This window comes from Macrosteles quadrilineatus, unplaced genomic scaffold (assembly GCF_028750875.1).
Source record: "Macrosteles quadrilineatus isolate MER2022 unplaced genomic scaffold, UCM_ALF_1.0 Scaffold_663__1_contigs__length_39313, whole genome shotgun sequence".
NCBI lineage: Eukaryota > Metazoa > Arthropoda > Insecta > Hemiptera > Cicadellidae > Macrosteles > Macrosteles quadrilineatus.
In genome coordinates this window covers 17,166-39,257 of record NW_026543256.1, presented here as the reverse complement: position 1 = coordinate 39,257, position 22,092 = coordinate 17,166, and the positions used below count along the sequence as shown (strand labels likewise).

General features: G+C 33.6%; 1 protein-coding gene across 1 annotated transcript in view; it reads right to left on the bottom strand.

Annotated features, from left to right (window-relative positions):
• Positions 1-376: 376 nt before the first annotated feature.
• Positions 377-22,092, bottom strand: part of LOC128982581 (rab3 GTPase-activating protein catalytic subunit-like) — a gene marked incomplete at its 3' end in the record, with an annotated part of 32,853 nt that continues 11,137 nt past the window's right edge. The window contains exons 6-7 of the mRNA XM_054401539.1: positions 21,768-21,912; positions 377-555 (exon numbers count right to left, since the gene is read on the bottom strand). Coding sequence (XP_054257514.1) covers positions 377-555; positions 21,768-21,912 — 324 coding nt within the window. The remainder of the gene's footprint in view (positions 556-21,767; positions 21,913-22,092) is intronic.

Genomic DNA, 22,092 nt, shown 5'->3' with positions numbered 1-22,092 from the left:
AGTGTTTAGAAAGTTTAGTTTATTAATTGTTAATGGACAAACACATCTAGCATTTTGTATGCCGTCTACTGAAGCGCCTTCAAGAGAGCAGTGAGGGCAGTAGACGCAACCTGCATGACGGCAGACAATATTTTTAACCTAGGCTAGTACAGAATTTCTATCGATCGGTCACGAGCCAGCTTAGCTGACGCTAGCTGTACTTGTGTTTTACGTTTGCAATGGGGGAGCGACACGGTTTGAGAAAATTTGGTACTTTAAATTAACGGTATGCTATAGTATAACACATCTGTTGTTAAACTTATCACCATAAACCTATCACTGCTAGTTCCCAAAATACTCAATGGATACCTATGTTAGCCCATGGTTATTCCCTCACCACATTTTCATCAGCGTCAGGGAACAAGAAGTACAGGATCGGCATGAGGAGATCATCAGAGATGGGGCCTTCCCTGATTTTCTCCTTAACAAACGACCCCTTGGCCTGTCCCAGAACTTTGGAGATGGTCGGGACTCTAGACTCGGTCAGCAGGTTGAGTGGAGTTGCCAGCGTAGGACCTGTGAGAGGAAACAATTCAAGAATGAATTATTGCATCGAAGTTCCTTGATTGGGAAAGAGAGTGAGTAGTGAGTGATACATATTTATGACCACTTACTGTCTAGGTTTCTGAGTGGTTATAGTGCCTACCTTGCTTCAATCGGAGGCAGGATCGCCTCTGGACTCAGATAGCATTTGTAATAAAGCTATCGGTTAGGGTTCACTTACTCTACGAATCATTGACACAATGAGCCTCCAAATATGTAATTCTTAAAACACATGGCTCACTTACTCTACAAATCATAGTCTATACGAGCTTCGTAAATAATATTGAAGGTTCACTTGCACTACAGGCTCGTATACTATACGAGCCGATCAAAAATATCAAATAAATGAAGAGGGTTCACTTACTCTACAGATCATAGTGCCTATGAGCCAAGCGTATGAATTCTTGAATAATTCAGGAATAAGCTCGTATAGTATACGAGCCAAAATACTGAATTTAAATAAATTACAGGAGTAGGCTCGTATACTATACGAGCCTATTTCATGATAACTATTACACAAATAGAAGACGGCTCACTTACTCTACAGTTCATTGGCACAATGATCTGTAGAGTAAGTGAACCCTCTACAAATATTAGAAGGCTCACTTACTCTACGGTTCATTTAGCTACTCGTCGCGCGGTTTGCAGCGCATCGTTGCAGGCGTGTATGGTAAACCAATACCGCAGTTCTGCCGTTCTGCCTTACTTCTGCCGTTTACTAGTCTTGCAGCGTGAAAGAGAGCTTGTTATGTTAATGCATTGTTGAATTTTTAACTTGTGTACTCGTTGCTAGAAATCAAGCAATTATCAAGTACCGGTATTACAGGAGCTATTTTAGGAGTTATTACAGACTTAATTTTCAATTAATTAAAAAGACTCACGTAAAAGCTTATGCAACTAATGGAATTACTTACTGTGTTATGAACATTTCTATATAATTAAAGTTGTAAATATTTTTAAATTGTTTAGAAGATTGCCTTTTTAGTGTTTTCTACAAACGTGTCTCAACTTTGTAACGTTATTTCCAAGATCAATTATCTTCTATTTAGTGGAATTGGCCTTAAGAGGAGACCCAAAATAAAAATTCATCATTGTTACAAAAGTCATGGTTTATTTAAAATAAAACAGTTTCTTCTAAACACTTTCAAAACCAAACCCAAAATCAAACCGAAATTTATTTACTTCCATTAGTTTTCTTTAAATATAAAAAATCAACAAATTTAAAACATTCGGCTAATATTTTTTATGGGACATTTTAAAACCATTAATCACTGGTACACACTTGAGCCCTGTGAACAAACAAACCCGTTCCTAGCTTATCTGTCTACAATACAAATACATATTTCTTTAATGTTTCAAACTTCTTTAAATTGAAAAGCTAAACAATTGAATTAAAATCCTTCGAAATTAAATTAGGTTACATTAATTTCTTCCTGAATGAAATAAAATTTACAATTGCTAAACTTTTCTAGAAACATTAAAAACTTTACTTTAATTAGCATTTATTATTTTTAGATCCAAATTTAACTCTATTAAATAAATTCTAAAAGAATAAAAAAGGTGCATTTTATATTTACATCTTTTACTAATTGAAAGAAAAGTTAAATATCTAATAAGAAAACATCTATGGTCTTTCTTGTTATTACAATAATTAGCAGAGAGGGAGGGATAAAAGTGAATGAATTAAAATAACAAAAAAATAAAATAAACTTACTACTCATTGAGTAGGCTGCAGAAAATTCACCCCAGGTCTGGACACTGTACATCTACACTCTTGAACTAACAACCCCACATGGAAGCAGCTCCCTTATATAAGATATCTCAGTTCTGGAACCTTCTACCCCTACTCTGGCCAGCACATGCACTGGACCAGGTGATAAGGAAGCTTCCAGAGCTTTCTTATCAAGAAGTCTTTCCACTGCAGACTACTCTTGACTATTGTAAATGTAAATCTTTAATTTCAAATCATTACAACAAAAAATAAAATAAAAATTATTTTCTCAAATTTCTATATGAAACTAAACCATGTTACAACTTAAACACATAGCCGCAATAATGTTAATGTGCATGAGCATTTTCGCCAATGATAATGTACCAATGTCGACCGTACCAATGTCTAAACTTTACTTTCAAATGGATTTGTTGTTAAATTTTTTTATATTTATACATCATACATAATTTAAATGTTTTTACGTGACAAAATAACGAAATATAACAAGCTAGATTAAATACAATATAATTTAGGCTTGAGCTAATGGAAAACTGTAGTTTTCGCATACTTGTCTTAACTTACAAGATTCAATTACATCCTTTGTTTACCAAACAAGATATTTACATTTATTGAAAAAATAACACTTAGACATATCAATAATTGTAAATTACGATGACAACTGCATTTACATAACAATCATTATACAAAGAAGTATGTTTTTGTGACAAAGAGGTCAAATAGAAATTTATTTTAGAACTATATAATTTATAAAGACCGGCCTTTTACAGTAATATGGTTTACAGTACTTATTAATTGCGCAGTTGTTAAATGCCCTTATAAACATATGAAAATTAAAAATTTAAATTAATAAATCATTTTCTTTACAAACTCATGAACAATACAATACGTTCGCTGACCCCTCATAGAAATGAAAAGTAAAGATGATCGCAAGATCTCAAGTTCAAGTCACGTTCTCATGGGCAAAGACCTGGCTGAGAACAAGCCAGGCATAGATTGAATTTCGATTTTAATGAATAAAGTGTAAAAAAAAATGGCCTGATCTTTAGTTTTGCAAAGTGTTTTTAAATTTTTGAAATCTTTATTAGTTTGGGCAGGATTATTCATCAAAGTTAGGTTTTCTCCCATAAGATTAACATGGAGGAATCTAAATATTTAATTGGAAACTTTGTGTCCACTAATTCGAGAGAACGGCTGGGCGTAGAAACTTGATAGAGGTGTCCAAATAAAGGTTTTGGTCTGTAGATGAGTTATCAAAAGAAAAACTAAGTAAATTCCCTTAGGGCTCTGCCCCAGAAGCCTTTAAAGATCCCTCCACAGATTTGTTTACATTTTGGTCATGTGGATAATACTTTTTAATGAAACAGCTGTTAATTTTTAAACTGTATTTTAAACAACACACATTTATTAGGAGTTACTGAACTGTCCAAAAGAAGTATTTGCAATGTTATTTTCTGTTTGTAATCTATTATATTATTAAAGTGATACAATCAAATTTTATGTAAACGGTTAAGGTCATTTACCAAATGAAAATATAGGCATATGGCACATCAAAATGAAGCTTAGAGTGTGTAGATTTGCCGAAAAGTATTGAAATGGACGAATTCCCTGAGGGGGCTGCCCCACAGGCTGATTTCCAAAGGGCTACGCCTGGCATGCTTTCAATGTTTTAAATGATTTAATTTAATTTAGTTAATGAAACAGCTGGTCTGTACAATGAACTGGTGTTTGTTTATTTACTCGAAAAAGACGTTGGTGTTGTGAATGTAGATTGAGGATGGTTAGTGAGGTTGTATACGTTTTGTAAAGTATTGCTCAAAGTTTCATTTTTTAATTTAAGAGTAAGCTACATGTCAAGAGGCTTGACTAAAATTGAAGGATTATGGTTAAACATGTTATTCATGAAGGGTATTGCTAAAGTATGCTAAGGTATGTTGCCATATTCTTAGGGATCTATTAACATCAAAAGTAGGGGTTTGAAAGTAAGTAGGTTTACGCTGTTTGCGCTTTTAAATCAGTTTATATTTTCAAACTAAATCATAGAGTTGCTGTATTTTAAAACACACATCAGCACCACTTTAATAGCTCTCTAGGTCACATTTTCTTCCCGTTGCAAAGCACGGGTATAGCAGCTGGTAGCTATTTACTTTACAAGTGTAGTAAGAGCGTTTTTACATCACGCAGGTGAAGGTTGTGCAACGAGCGGAAGCGAGTTGCATAATTTACCTAAGTGATGTATAAACACGCTAACGTACAAGATTTTACCTGACCCGACAATATACAGGAGGTTACGAACAATATTAATCATTATCCATTTCACTCATCTTCTAACAGTAACGTTCATTTACAAACAAAAGCTAGGTTAGGAAAATTCTTCAAAACATAACAATAAAATTCAAGAGCACAGCTGATTTCTAGCGTTGAACGTCGTTGGCTCCATAGATGTATATTTTTTAAGTTAATCACTAAATGTTATTTAAATGGGTTTCATTACATCACCGAGTGAGTTTTTGATACTTTACATCACTCGAGAAGTAAGGAAGTTGTATACATCACGCTTGGGATAGGGAAGTTTAACATGGCGGGTTAGGTAAAATTAATTTTCTTCTGTATCATGTCATGTTTTTCAATTTAACGTTTCATTACGAAATCAGTTAAAAATCCTTTTATCACAGTAACTCTTTCAATCATTTCTTATTGAACTATCTTATATCTATTGTACGGGTTGCTGTCTGCCTTTTTCACCACTTTTGTCTATATTTTATCATATTATCTTTGACTATCAATGATATTATTCTAGACAGATCATCATAGGTTCATGAAATTATTGTCATACATGTTTTCAAACGTTGGACAAATCTTCGATTGTGTAATACAATACACAATAATACAAGTTCAAAAGGACACGTTGCCCATATGAGCCGTGTCCATATTTTGTTAAATTAATAATAGTTTAGAGCAACTGGATAAAACATTTTACAATATTTATGTAGAAATATGTGTATGATTTAGAAAGTCATTAAGCTGGAAAACTTCAATTTACTGCAGACTTTTCAGAGAGGTTACTTTGATTTATTCATTCAACACAGAAACCTTGCCTAAAATGGTATACCTATCTTGAATTATTTGCAGTGGCCTATATTACGGACCGTGGCCCACTGGGTTGGTAACAAAATTGAAAATAACACGACATTTTGGCTGTAAACAATAGCATAAAGAGTAAGTACTATTTAAGCAGCTACTGTCGTGACGTAAAGGTCATATTCCTTTTAATTTAGATCACATCATCCTTTATAAGATACGTTGATTAACAATGCATGTAAACGTCGATATTAACGTAACAGCCAATTTACAGTACTTATTTTTATTTTTGGAAATGCTAAATTGCTATGTTATTTGCATTATTTCTTGCCAATGAAGCTGCGCAACCATTTAAACAAGGAGGTCCCTAAAAGTTCAAGAATAAAAGCCAACTCCACTTCAAGTACATTCCACTACACCTAACATTCTGTAGAGAGATTATATTGACAACTTTATGAAAATGATAAGGCTGAGACAGCTAACTGCCATCTCCCATGTCACGCAATTCCAGCTTTAACAGTAACCCCACAACCAATTTTTCAAAACTATGCTGGAGGGTTATTTGTTGAACAGAAGTACGATAAGAACTGACGCGTTGTGACGAAGGAAAACTCCCTTTGAAGTTTCAGGCATTTGACATGTCTCACATATCTAAGTTTTCGACCAATCTAGTGTAAACTAACTTTTTTTACTTCATTAATACTATCAATCCTTATTGCCTTGATATTTAATCGGATATCTTCTAATCTGCAGTACAGCAATCATTTGCAAATTGCATTTCCATCCCGTAATCATTTTCATCTTGATTTGTATTAATTTATGTTATCACTTTAATTGTTATTTTACTGTATTATTGGCCTAACCTACGTGAAAAAGTGTACTTCATCTATCTATAATATTAAAACGAAACAGTGTTTTTTTTTACGATTCTGAATCAACCACTCTACGGATTTTCATGATTTTTGTGTTGAAAGAAATATTATTTTGAGAACTAGGGAATGTCGAAGCCATAATTTTAGTTTAGGATCCCAGTTTTTTATAAATTAAGTTTTAATTTTTAAAAAGTCTAGCAGCCGACGCTAAGATTCTAAACTAGCTTTTGGCATAAAATAATTTTCTTAACATAACAGCTGTAAACATTCAGCTTTTGTGTCACAAATTCAGCATTTGGATAAAAATATAAAGACATACTTAGGGTTGACTTATTTATACTATGTGTAATGCTTATCATTGAAACGTTCAATTCTTCTGTAAGAGGATGACGGATTAATTAAATTACACATAGTAAAATACTAGGATGTTCAAATTATTTTTTAAAGCAATCTTTGTAGTCTTCGATTTGTTTTGGGGCAATATAATTTGTTTTAACTAACAGCTGGTAAAATATAAACTATGGAACTATGAAGTTATTTTATTTACTCTTATTTTGTCATTGATTGTAGGAAACTAGGGGAAACCCGTCGAAATCGACGGTTACTTTCAAGGCTTACGTTAATTCATCTAACTGCGATGAATTGGGTGAAATATACATATTTTAAACATTTAACATTGTTCAAAGAGTAATAAGTGTAAAAAATAACAATATTGCGTTAGTTGCCAAATTTGGTTGTTCATTCAATGATTAAAATATTTCCTATCCTGTACGTCATCGGAGTTATTATTAGTATGTTATATGGTATCTCTTCCTTTGGTAGAACCTTTTAATAGTATTTAAATCGTATTGGTGGATCTTATAGTTAAACACTTCGGCGACTTCATCAGTGTTTGAGAAAAAATATATGTTTGTTGAGAAGACACGTTCTAACTTCAAAGGGAGTTATATCCGTTACAGTGTAAGTTTGATTTTCCTTCGTCACGTCGCGTCAGCTCATATCGTACTTCTGTGCCAATGAATAAACCCTCTAGCATAGTTTTGAGAAATTGACTATGGGGTTACTGATAAAGCTGGAATTGTTTGACATGGGGGATGTCAGTTAGTTGTCTCGGCCTTATCAATAACATAAAGTTGTCAATATAATCTCTCTACGGAATGTTAGGTGTAGTGGAATACATGAAGTAAAGTTGGCTTTTATTCTTGAACTGTTAGGGACCTCCTAGTTCATATTATGATCTTGGCGGCTTTATTGGCGATAAATAATGCAAATGACATAGCAGCAATGGAACATTTCCAAAAAGCAAAAATACTGTAAAATGGCTGTTACGTATATATTGAAGTTTACATATTGTTAATCAACGTATATGATAAATACTTTAATCCTTTAATACGTTTTTTTTATGACGACAATTCATAGTAGGTAAGCCAAGTGAATGGAAGAATGTATGAAGAAAGTATGAATGGAGATGAGTGTAGGATGAGTGGCACGATCTTGAAGTCTTGTTAGTGACTAAGGCCGACATTCCTTGGATACAGCTGTTAATTAATAGCCCATACAGCGAATGGCAACCAAGGGACTTACAGTTTATAGTTGAATTGGAACCATTTTTTTTTTGCATTGGTATTTATGAATATTGGTATAATTATCAGGATAGCACTGCGGGTAGTCGTAGTACTCACTCGTGCGGACGTTAATCCACACCAGGGAGTATCGCATCCACAGTGCATTCCTATAAATATCCACAATTCGTGACCTCCTAGTAGTTGGATTACAGGACGACGCCACCCGTCCCAGTCAAAGGATTATGTGATCTAGTTTAAAAGGAATATGACATTTCTGTCATGACAGTAGCTGCTTAAATTGTATTTTCTCTTTGTACCATATTTTACAGCCAAAATGTTGTGTTATTTTCAATAATGTTACAAATTCAGTGCGCCAAAGTCCGTAATATAGGCAGGTGCAAATAATTTGTCAAGATAGGTACCATTTTAGGCAACGTTTCTAAGTTTGGATTCTATTAGACTCAATAAGAGCAGACATTTCTACATAAATATTTGATATTTTGTAGAATAATATGATAAAATGTAGGCAAAAGTGGCGAAAAATGCACACACCAACCCGTACAATAGATATAAGATAGTTCAATAAGAAATAATTTAAGAATTACTGTGATAAAAGGATTTTCCACTGATTTCGTAATGGAACGTTATATTGCAAAACATGGCATGATAAAGAAGAAAATCAATTTTAAAATCAGAAAATAACATTACAAATACTTATTTGGTAGAATTCAACTCCCAATAAATATGTGTTGTTTGAAATACAATTTAAAAATGAACAGCTGTTTCATTAAAAAGTATTATTCTCGTGGCCAAAATGTAAACAACTCTGTGGAGGGATCTTTTAAGGCTTCAGGGACAGAGTCCTAAGGGATTTTGCTTAGTTTTTATTTTTTTAACTCATCTACAGACCAAGACCTTTCTTTGGACACCTCTACCAAGTTTCTACGCCCAACCGTTCTCTCAAATTAGTGGGGACAAAGTTTCCAATCAAATATTTAGATTCCCCCATGTTAATCTTATGGGAGAAACTCCAACTTTGATGGCCTGTGGGGCAAAGCCCGAGGATTTTTACTACATGAATTGGTGAAAGGGGGCGTCTACACAAATAATACTTTATTTTGACACGTCGTTTGTAAAAATCCGTCCATTATTAACGGAGGAGTAGTGTTTTCTAAAAATCGCCTTCACGTATTATATATAAGGATAAGTAAGATTAGTAGAGATAATTAGACCACAGTTTAAAATAGTTTACAACAAAATTAATTAAACCACAGTACAAATCGAGGCTCGGTACACGAGTCTTAATAAAAAAGGATAAAATGCAAATTATTTTACTGCTCCACTTTTCAAGGAAAGAATAGAAAAATAACAAAGTTTACATGTTTTCATTCTTCATGGTAGCTTTTTGTTTACAATTAATGTTTGTCTGCTTTAACTTTGTTTGGATTAGGCCCGAAAATATTGATGTCATAAAAAGAAGATCAAGAATAATCAGGAATCACGATTTTAAATTACCACCACTACCTCAGCCGGGTTTTATACAAAGATAAACAGATGGATGACATAGATTGAACACAACGTCAACATTGACCAAGGATACTGCAATTAGACAAACCATCCTTTTATGAAATCGTGTTCAGTTGTGGTTACGTTTCGTTTGGGGGTGCCTACATCAGCGCCCCCAAACGTGAAAATATCACTTTTATTTCAACTATGAATATATTGTAGTTTAAATTAACTATAATATGGGAAATTACGATGGACATTTATTCAATGAGGGTGGTTAATTATCAAGGCTAGAACTGATAACGGTATGGATAATAAACATTGACAATTACGTCATTAGCTTTACTAGGGTGTTTACTTTTTATATTCCTGCTACGTGCTATGTGACCAGTTCTTTTTTTTTTCAAATGAATGTTATTTGAACCAAACAGCTGTTTCAAAACAAACTGTTATTGTTTTTACTTTTCTTTGTTTACACTTATTTATTTAGCAATTAATGCAGTGAAATATATTTTTCACCACACCATGATGTTTTTGGCTGTATTACATACGTTAATTGGTGGCTGAAAGTTACGTTTTGCTGGCCATGCCAGCTGTCATCGTAATTTGGGGACCGAGCAGGTTTTTGCAGGCCGGGGCCGCAAAATCAGCTGTCCGCTTACTTACTTAAAACATGAATGCATTTTAAATACACAATCAAAATCCATAGCAATGCAATAGAATTGTGTTATTGTCACCGTTGCCTAGCAACTATTTATTTTTATTTTTGCTGATTCCTCAAATTATTTCCTTACATAACCTTAAAGTTGTAGTTGTGTTGACTATCAGTGTGCATTATTATAGTGGTGAATAGTGGTAATAGGGTATAGTGTGGTGAAAAATAGCGTTCGTACCACGGACCGAAATGGTTTTGCAGCTCTCGATCGATTTAAGTTCTCGACTTCGTCTCGAACTTAAAAACTGTCTCGAGCCGGCAAAACCTCATTTTCGGCCCTAGGTACGAAATATACTATTTAAGGATAGGTTTGACGATTAGTTTTGATGCTATGACACCTAAATTAAATTATGTGTAGGCCTACTGTGAATTTTGATTATGTGATCTGTGATAATGATTATGGAAGAGGCAGGTATGCTATGGAAGGTGGTATCGCTGACTATGTCTATACACTTCTCAATTGACTATTCTACTTCTACTAGTGGAACCCCGTCGAAATCGACGGTTAATCTTGAATTCAGCTAACTGCGATGGATAGAGTGAAGTCATTAGAATCTTAGTTAAATGGAGGGAGGATAAGCAATAATAAGTATGATGATTGTGTTCCCTAAAAAACGTGATTGATGAATTCGTTTAACACAATATTTCCTACCTTTTTATCGGCTTTAGGTTGCCCAAAAGGTTTTTTAGGAGTCTTATAATAGTTTGTTCATGAGTTTGTTTCATACCAAAGCCACTTTCTTCACTATATGGAAGAATGAGTTCATATAATTAGTCTATAATGTTACGGAAAGAGTCAATATTTATTACTAACCACTAATTCCATCTGCTTTAGGAAAATCATTCAGATTGTATCCGGATTTATAAGTTATCATCAACTTTGGTCATAAAAATACAGAATTCTATCAGCATATTAAATCAGTTTTTTTTTTCATAAAAATATCTGATTCTCCAGAAAGCAGTAACATTCTTACTTCGATCTCAGCAATTTTAATTCCTTCTCTTGCCACATCGACCCATGTATTTAATCATCCTGTTCTTACTTGATAATTCATTAACTTGTGGGGTAGTTTTGCCTTGGCCATATATATCACATAACGCTGTGCATGTATTTCGTGGATTGGAATGAACCATAATTGTAGGAAATTTTATCACAAATCTTGAACATTTGCGGAACCAAATCCATAACCTAGTCCAGCCTTGGTAACAAATTATACAAATGCGATGAGATGTGATGACACTGTTGTGTTTCCGAATGTTTTGTATGTAGTGAGGTTATATGCGTTGTTTGACCTAGCTACATGTGTACATCAAAGTAAAAACTCTGTACACATTTTTTTTTAAATAGGTAGGTACCTGAATTGACATTAGTTCACCTACTTTACCAAAACCATAGACTCCGTAGTTAGTCTATTCCAAAACTTGAACACAGCTCTCATCCTCATCCATGTTAGAGCTTTGTGATGAGATGATGACCTGGTGAGGGAATTCAAAAGTTCACACCATTCTTTGACGAGCACATGAATGCAAGTATTTATTGTTTGTTTACATCACGCTTCATGCCATGCCTCATTGCCCCGCTGGATTAGCCGCCCAAACCTGGATCCCTTGGGAACAGTGGAGTCGTTTTATTATCCGAACCTTTTTCGGCCCTCGGAATACGGGACCAGCTAACTATTACCCTGCTACCCTGTGCTGTACTGCACTGCCCGGACCGTGCCGCACAGCTCACGGGGCCTGGGTGATTCCATCAAACATTTTGTCCCAACAATGTTGGCGCGCTGTTTCCATTCAAAGCAGTACGCGCCAACATTTCCCTACAACCCCTCCTCATACAGCAAGCACATTCTTTGCCCTCTACTCTACATCCACACCTACCTACACCATGACCTACACCGGTGCACCTTCATCATGGAGAACGAAGATACAGCTGCTGCTGCTTTTGTCGTAATGGCTGGTTCATATCACCAATTCATTCATTTAAACCCTTAAACGCGCGCATGGGAGTATGACGTAACCCCACGTATGGTCATCTATATATATCTATATATACAGGGTGAGTTTTAAATGAGTCCCCCCCCCCTACTTTTTTCTACATTTCTTAAGATATCAACTCCGGACCACGTCAGATCATTGTAGAGTAGTAAGTACTTCATTTTGACTGGGTATACATTTTTGGCCGCCATCTTGGATCTGCCATATTGGATACAAAGTTTTTTTTTCAAATGTAAAGGTAGAGTTGTGACCCATTGTTTTAAACTAGATTTTTATGCTGAATATGATGCTGCAATCCGTTTTTAGAAATCTTGATCCATTCTAAAGTTATGAGAACTTATTATAACTTTTTTTAGCCCATTTTAACATTGTGCATTTAGACGGACACCAACTTACACGGTCAAACTCAAGTGGTAGACTGACTAGTTTACCAAAGCGTCAAATTCGACTAAACAAATTTTATATTTTGGATGGGAATTAAGAATAATACTGTGACAGAAGTTAGTGCTCAAAAGTCTATAAATTTCCTGGGAAACGGAAGCTATATGCGTTCCCACGCATGATGCCTTTTAATGCTAGTGGGACGATTTTTGCAGATGACTCTTATATAATAATTATATTGAAACTGAATTTACACTACACATAGGTTGTAAACTTAAAGGAATTGTTCAAAATATGCTATTTTACTAACTTCAATGCATTTTTCAAAGCGGTTTTTTACAATTGTAACTATATATTTGCATAGATTTTAATTGTTGTTTCAAACTTCAAATTCTCTTGCAAATTGATTGGCCCTCAATATACTGCGATCTTACACCGTTATATTTTTCTGTTTGGGGGATCATTAAAAATAAAGTTTTTGCCGAACAACCCCTAGATAATGTCGACATTAATTTTGCAAGAAGACTCAATATTTTAAACTAGTGTCCCTGTTGCTCGAATTCGAGCAAATGCTAAGTATTAAAGGCGTTATTTTAAAACGAATAACAGTCATAATTTCTGACGAATGTAAAAAAGATTCGACTCAAAGATTTTGGAAATACTCATGATGTAGCTACACAACATATCGATATAATCTCTGTAAATATCTTATCATTTGTCAAAAGCTAATCTTTTTTTTAGTGTTTTCTACAAATAGCCTTACTCATAGCCTCATTAGATTGCCATAATAACAATTATAAATTCTAAAAAAAATTCTATTTTTTCTCCTTGGTGGTGTTATAAATGACTTTCCTATATTTCCATAGTTTAAATCAGCTCTTTCAATGCTTACTAAGAAATGCAGCACAGTGTTAATTCAGTTTTCTTTTGAAGACATCAATTTATCCAGGCTCTCTCGCTTTTTTCTATTGTAATATTGACGCCAACCCAAATTCAAATAGTAAACATTTCATTTCAACCAAGTCAGTAAATGTTTGTAGCAAACTGTTAAATTAGCAAACTTATTGACTGTTTACAATTAACATTATGTTCTTCTTCTCACTTTTAATTTCTGACAACAGCACAGCTGGAGGCTCATAACAATTTTTGTTTCCCATGTTAATCTATGGAGAAATACGAAACTTTAAAGGGCCCCAGGGCCTCACTCTCTAATTATTTCCCTAAAATGAAAGTCTCCTGCACAACTTCACGTTACGCTCTTTCCAATGAGACCAAAAACATGTCAATCGGTTCAGTAGTTTCGGAGGAGTAATCGTCACAAAAATCCTGCTTGCGTATTAAATAAGTACTAGTGTACATGTTGCTCGAATTCGAGCAATTGTAAAGTATTACAGGATTGGCAGACCAATAACAATCATACTTAGCTATCAACATTTCAACAAAAACACACCTATCTTCCCTGTAGCAGCAAACCTAAGTACTCATATTAAAATTAACTTAATGTTATTTTAATAGGAAAAATGACCATTTTAAGGGAATATTTAATCTTTGTATTAATTAAGCCAGGTAAATGGAAATTCGCTTAGTCTGAAGGTTTGCTGCAGATAGATATGGATTTGCTTATGTTAAATTTATTATTTTAAAAGCAACCATCACTTAATTTGAAGACGATAATTAAATAATAAATAATAATTAGTTGATTTGGAATTAGGAATCACATCCCTATTTCACAGTAGATATTCTATAATGACCGAGTGGTTTTATTAAAGTAAGTATATTTAACTACTAGCTGGTGCCCGTTCTACGTACGGGAATCTTGTGAGTAAGTAGAAATTTCTTAAATTCAGAACAGGAGTTGGTTTCCATATTTAGTGTGCACTTTTCCAGATATACTGGAAAAACTATTACTGTATAGGAATACATAATAACCTTCGCAAATACAATATCTGACAGTTTCAAGCCAAAACGAATGCTTCGCAATTAAATGTTGCCCAATCTTGTTAGTCCATATTTTATATCTAATGAAGGAAGCAAAGGAATTGCTTTATAGATCTACTAGCAAAAGTCTGTTCTCAATCCAATGTTGTGTGTTGTGTTTGTGATGTAGAAGTGATTATTAAGTTGTTTAAATATAGACTCTGTAGTTTTGTACAAGTTAATGACAGAACCCCAGTTATTTAAACAACACATACAATTTACAGTTGGAATTGGGTCAACCCTCTTAAAAATGTCATTACATAATATAATGATGTAATTTATATTACAAATAAAGAGTAAAGAACTCATTTATATACTAACTAGCAACAGTACCCGTTGTGGTTAAACACAACGGTCTCTAGTAGAATAATAGTTATGAAATCCATACACCACTTTACTCACTAATATTAATGGTACAGTTTAAGCACATAACATTAGAATCACATACTAAACCTAATGAACACACTTTAATTACAAATGCAAATTGTTAACAACAACATTTATAAAGAAAAATTAATTAGATAACAATAAGCTGTTGAATTATTAACACACTAGCAGAGTACCCGTCCTTCGTACGGGGTTGGAATATAAGTATAAAATGCTTATTGCAGTTATACTCAAGCTTTGCGTTTGCAATAAGGGAGGACACAGTTTGATAAAATTTGCTTTTTTAAATTTACAGTATTCTATAGTATTACACATCTACCATAGCCATAATGTTCTACCACTTCACCTAAACAATAGAGAAAAATAAATTATCAACAATTCGCAAAATATCACAAATTATTCATGAAATGAAAAATATAAACATAACTGTAAACGATCCTACTTTGACAGTTATCATTGCGAATCACAGTTTTTTGCTGCTTAATTAGCTGTTTTCATAAATGCAAAGAAAAATATAGTGCTGCACCCTGTTGGTAAATCTTATAACTTTTTAATGCTTTTCCGTATCATAGAACCAACTTTTTTTATTGAAACAGCTGACTAAATTCTTTAATTCCCTTTAAATATGAATACTCATAAGGTAAACATGGCGAATCACAGAGCCACTGGGGCGGAGCCCGAAAGAATTTTGAGATAAGAATATGCCTATATGTTAATCGGGAATGTAAGCTATCATCATGGCAAATTTCAGCCCAATCCGTCCAGTGGTTTAAGCGTGATCGAACTTCAAACAAACAAACAAACACACAAACTTTCACATTTATAATATTAGTAAGATGTTTCGTATGATTAGATTATACATACTGGTAAACCAATTATTACCATCTATAAAAATAGTTGGTTTTTCTTTTCCGAGTCGGGTTAGCTCTTCTACCCGACCGATTTTCATAATTTTGGCCAACTAAGGACGTACCGCAGATTTATTTGAGCTATTGTTTATTGAGATCGGACTACCTAAAGCACACTGCTGAATCACGAATCAACGATAATTACCTATCTGCAATCAATGATACGTAACTCTATATTTATTTAAGCTATTTTATATGTCTTGGTCTTAAAATACTTCAAAAGCTTTAACTTGAGATATTGATAGTTTTCATCAGTTAAGTTCAAGATACTGTATCGCTCAATCATAAAGTATAAACTTGTATTATATCTTGGATATGGAATTTAGTTTTAAATATATTTACTTAATTCTAACTACGTTATTCTATTTGTTTTGACCTAAGAACCTTCATTGAAATACCACTCCCATTTCATTAAAGCACACAGCTAAATCACGACCAACACAAATTGTTCAAAAAATTGAGTTCTTTATCATCGATTTATATCCAAACGATCTTGCTTGCAACCTCAACAGTACTTTCATAATTATTTGCAAATACAGTATTCACAAATTATGCTATCCAATGACCTATTAATGAATAAAATCGGTTCAGTAGAACTGTAGATTTAATTGTACAAAGCTTATAAACAACATCTTTAATTCAGTATTTTCTCACTACTATACATTTGGAGGTTGCTTAACGTTTTTGCAAATAACTTTGAAATGGCGAGGAAATCGACCAAAGTGGAGCGTGATATTCTGAAAGAGAATAAAATTTCCTACAAATTACCATTATGTATTGCTTGAAATTACAAGAAATACATACTGTTTCATTAAAAATTAGTGTAAAATTATACATATTGTAATATTTGATAGATATATTGGCATTAATTTGGCTAGTTACTGTTATAACGTAAGTTATATTTACCTGAAAATATGCAGAATTGTAAGGCCCTAATGTTGTTCAGATGGGTTTTTGTTTCCCTTGAATGTGAATAATGCGAATCCTTCAATGCAAGTTTTGTTAAGGTTTCTTGGATGTAGTCATGTTATTTTAATATCACTTGACTTTTATGAAAACATATATAATGTCCTTGCCGTACCGGTTTAATTCGGCATTAGAGGGGTTTCCTTTGCAAATCATCCTAAAGTTAATGGTTAAGTCCGTTTTTCCTACAAAATAGTAGCACTTTCGATAACATCCTTGTTCATTGTTTGTGGGAATCTTCATATTGTAGGTGTTCTTCTTTTATATAGGATGATAACGATAATATTTTTAAAAAATCTCGATTTCTGCTACTTGGTGGCGTTCTATGACTTTCCTATGTTTCCTTGGACAACAATTACGACCTTTAAGGGCAGTTTATGAAATAATGGATAGTTTTGCGCTAGTTTTCTCGTAATGACGAACATTTTAAGTATATGGTTTATGGGGGTATGACTTGTAGTTTTCACAAAAGTTCATGTGTACTTTGGGCTTTATATTGATCAACTAGTGGCTTGTAGGGACATAAGTCAACAATAAGTAAACTTAAGTAAACAAACTAAGAATAAAATTATCTATGTGTCAGAATCGATACAGTGCTACAATAATACATGTACTCATATTAGTACCCTGGCCCAGTTATTATTTCTAATATTATAGCTCTACTCCTTTTGTAAAGACACAACTGAATTAGTGTAAAGGCTGCCCTAGTTTCGTTTCTGATCAACATAAAATATAAACTACTCTCTGTGTCAGCTTATGTGGTGGGATTCCTCCTAAAGCTGTGGTTGACTTTATACTCTCTTTAAAATTGGCCAATTTAAACGTTCAGTGGGTTCATAGTTTGTTAAGACCATAGTAAAGTATTTATTTGCTAATCCGTTATAATTTTTAAGTTAATAACATAGCGCTGTCTGCTGTTATGACGCAATGTACAGATAGCCGACAGCTAAGCCATATCAGCTATAGTCATGTTAATAGTATATTATTTTTCATTCAATGGATGTAAATTTTGTTTGAAAACATTTTACCGTTTATATTATTTATTTAGCCTACAGTTAAAAAAGCTAATCATCGACTGATTACTAACTCTTTTCTTTTGCCATTGGTTAGGGTTCCATTATCATGTTAATGAAACCAATCAAGAAAACAAATTCATCAGCAATTAATATAGGTACATATTTTTGGTTAGTGAAACATGAAGAATCGAAAACTACCTCCAGGGTTTACTGTTATAGATTCTCTCTTCACTATCTATATAGATTGTATATATATATACAATGCATGTTGGGCTATATTATTTTAACCTTTTTTCCTTGGAGCAACAGACAGTAGATACCTGATTAAAATCTACTCCAAACAATTTTATTTTTCCGCCCATTGGAATTTGTTATAGTAATTAATGAAAGGAATATATGTATTGCCTGTACAAACCTATTTCAAATTTTATTCCCAGGTTATTCTCTAGAGTAACTGTTAAGGTTATTCCACTCGATACAAAGTATAGATTAAACACTACAATTACGTGTCAAATTAAATGTTATGAAATTTAAAACAAAAGTTTTGAATAAATTTGCAATATATGTTTTGAAATAAAAACAAAACAGAAGTTTTCTAACTAATCTTGCATCGTTGATTATTTAGTCAATGGGGCTATTTCATGTTAAACATTCCTTCAGCACAACAATAACCTACTAATGTGAAGAAGTGTAATCAAAGTAAAATAACTTTGTAAACTTCGTGAACATATGTTTTAAAAAAAACCAAAGCTTAAATATTTCAGCCATTCTACTTCCATTTACTATGATTTTAACCATCTCCCACGATTCTACTAAATTTCATGCGCTTGGCTAATTTACATACAAATACACAAATTTGCAAATTGCACAGTAAAATTAATTTCAACATTCTAAGACATAACGACAAAAGTCTCAATTGTATGTAACGTCATCCCTGGTTTTATATAGTATACAGTACATTGCAGAATTTACTGGCAAACTAGTTAAATCCAAATGTAATATTGCTTACTGGCTTAATGATAAATCACGATCAGCTGTATTGAGGTAAACAAAAATCAACAGACAAATGGCTTCTAATGCTATTCTTATGGAGAACATTTTACGTTATATCATTGACTAAGTCAAAGGTTATGTCTAATTTTGTGTTAAAATTTGGGGAATTTCACTATTTTTCCGGGATCGAGACCTTTAATTTGAACCCTCTCCCGTCGTTCTACGACTACCCAGTCACCCACAATTTTGACGCAAAGAATCGGCTTTCGTAATTAATATATAGATAGATATTTAATTTCCACAAAATCAGTTAATGTAACCAATGCGTTTCGTTGAATTGAAAAACAAAGAACACAATTAAATTAAACAGCTGATGTAAACAATATTATGTTCTTCGTAAGGATAACATGGGAACTTAATAAAAAGCCACTGTGGAGAGGCCAAGGGACTTTTTCAAAAATTTTAGGCCAGTTTGCAAATCTACGCAACACGCTCTTTCCAATGAGACGTCAGTGGATAAAATCGGTTTAGAAATGGTGGAGGATTCAACCAAACTTCGTGTTCGCGTATTAATTATATAGATTTCATATGTGCATGAAATGTTGGTGTGAAACCAACTTGTATAACTTTAAGCTAAATGGTTTAAGTTACCTGGCTTAGTCAAGTGATCCTTCTTCAGTAATACACTACTATAGTTTCGGACTTGAAAATAAGTCCATCTTCAGAAAACGTCAATAGGTCATCTAATCAAATTGGTTAGATGACCTATTGACGTTTTTGTTAACCTGAAGATGGACTTCCAGAGGCTACTTCACCATGTATACCTTTGAAGTAGAGGCTATATTTATTCCCAAAAGGTATCAAACGCCAGCTCCTGATCAAATCTTTTCTATCCCTTTAAAGTTTGTTTCGTGTTTTTAGTCTTCACGTACAGAGACTTAAATCTTTGTATTAAATTGTTAGCAATCATAAATCGTAGACAGAATCTTCCACAAAAGATAAATACAATATAGTTTAACACCCTAGAACTCCTTAAAAAATATATTTTGTTAAGGCTTCGTCATAATGTTAAAAATACTCAATACCACAACAAATTAATTAATTTTACATATGTAAACGTTGATAGTTGTATGCGTATTGTATTTTAATATATCTTCTGTATACATCTAGTCCTCTATATTTTCTGTGAACACAAATGCTTCTGTATACACTTTTTTGCAACTCACAGTAACTGAGAAATATTCTAAACTGGTGAACTGTTTTTATAAATTTTTGCCATTATTTCTCAACCCGTGCTTAAAAAATTAGTGACTCGTGGATGAATCCAGATACAAAATTTAATCTAAATCGGACCACAGGTTTTGTCTGTAGCTCTGTATCTGGATCATACAAGTGTGTATTATATAACATGATCAAATCACATAGTCAAAATATGTTTTATTCTATAACTTTTAATTTAATTAAACATAAAAGTTATGCTCCCTCCATTTTTAAAGTATTCAGTCCAAAAATGTAATAAATTTACTTGTGCATACATATTTATTTCGTTTTAATAAATAATTGAGGTGATGCAATACACTTATGTAGGCAGTCGCAGCAGTCGAAGCCGGGCATAGCGCCTAGAGTTTCACGAACGCAAACCGCGCAACGAGTAGCTAAATGAGCCGTAGAGTAAGTGAGCCATCTAATATTTTGAAGAGGGTTCACTTACTCTACGGATCATTGTGCCAATGATCTGTAGTGTAAGTGAGCCATCTAATATTTTTCTGCAGGCTCGTATAGTATACGAGCCTATTCCTATAATTTATATTATTCATTATTTTGGCTCGTATACTATACGAGCCGATTCCTAAATTATCAAATAATTCGTAAGCTTGGCTCATAGTCACTATGATCTGTAGAGTAAGCGAACCTTCCTACTGTATTTTTAAATATAATACACGAGGCTCATAGGCACAATGATTCGTAGAGTAAGTGAACCCTCTTCATTTATTTTTTATTTTCGATAGGCTCGTATAGTATACGAGCCTGTAGTGCAAGTGAACCTTCAATATTATTTAAAAAGCTCGTATAGTCTATGATCTGTAGAGTAAGTGAGCTGTCCCCAAGCTATCACCTGATCATCTGACAAAAGTTTTATGTTTGATAGCAACAATACCATGGTTTTGTCTGTGCAAAAAACTGTAATTCCAAATTGCGTAGGAACTTGGAAGTCATACACAACTATTGCAATGATAGTTTACATGAACAACCACTGGGCACACAATCTGCCACTATTGGCGAATCTGATATTTTGGCAAATCAAAAATCAGTACATTTAACAAAGTTAATCCAAAGCCGTTCAACAGGGTTAAGTTATTTAAAACATTGCCAAACAATACAGGGTGGGAAACAATACAGGGACGGTTAAATATTTCAAAAATTAATTAAGTTATAGCTTCAAAACTTGGTACACAGTTACTGGCATTAAAATAATTCTAACACATTATTCAGTGATGGGCAACCTCCTCAGGGGAACATCCCAAAAGAAAATCTTAGATGTAAGCATAGGTTGATATGAACATCAAGATAAAGGACTTTGTTACTAAAATACAATGCCGCAAACCCGTACTCTAATGGACAACCGAGTAAAAAATTACAGCTATTCAAAGATGCAATCAATTTGCATTGCTATGATAATAAGCTACCTCCTCAGGAGGGCACCTGCTAGAAGTCTGAAGAAAATAATAAACGTATGCATAGTTTAATATGCACAACGGATTAAAGATCTTTATTAAAGAATATAATACCGTGAAATTGAACTCAAAAAGAACAATGGCAGCAATTCAAAGATTAAAAAAAGCAGAGTCAAGAAATCTTTGAATGGCTGCCATTTTTTACTCAGTTGTCCGTTAGAGTTTGGGTCTGTAGCATTGTATTTTAATTACTAACAAAGACCTTTAATTTGATGTGCATTTCAAGTCAACCTATCAACCTATCTTTGATCCGGTGCTTTGTTAATGTCCTTGGATAATAGAATTCCATGGAAGTCTACTACGTAGTAGTGGTGCGAGTCAATGCACTTTCAAACCTCAACTTTCAACACTATACACACCAGGTTGTTGATGCTGAAGCAGGTCCCCCAGAAGGTCAGACATGGATCTTGGGCTCGAACACAGATGCAGGAACTCAGACAAGTACTCAGAAAGTAGACACAGCGGCTTGTCTGCCATCTTGACTGCTACGCTCCACTGGGGGGCCTGCCAAGCATAATTATTTACTTCAGTCGAATAAAAACTCACCAGTACATGTCATTTTACTCATTATAACCCGATTTGTTTTGTTAATATAGTGTGCTGCAATAGTGTATCCAAAACTTTGTCAAGAGAAAGGGGAATGTACAGAGGATTCATGTTAAGGATCGATTAAAAAATATTACC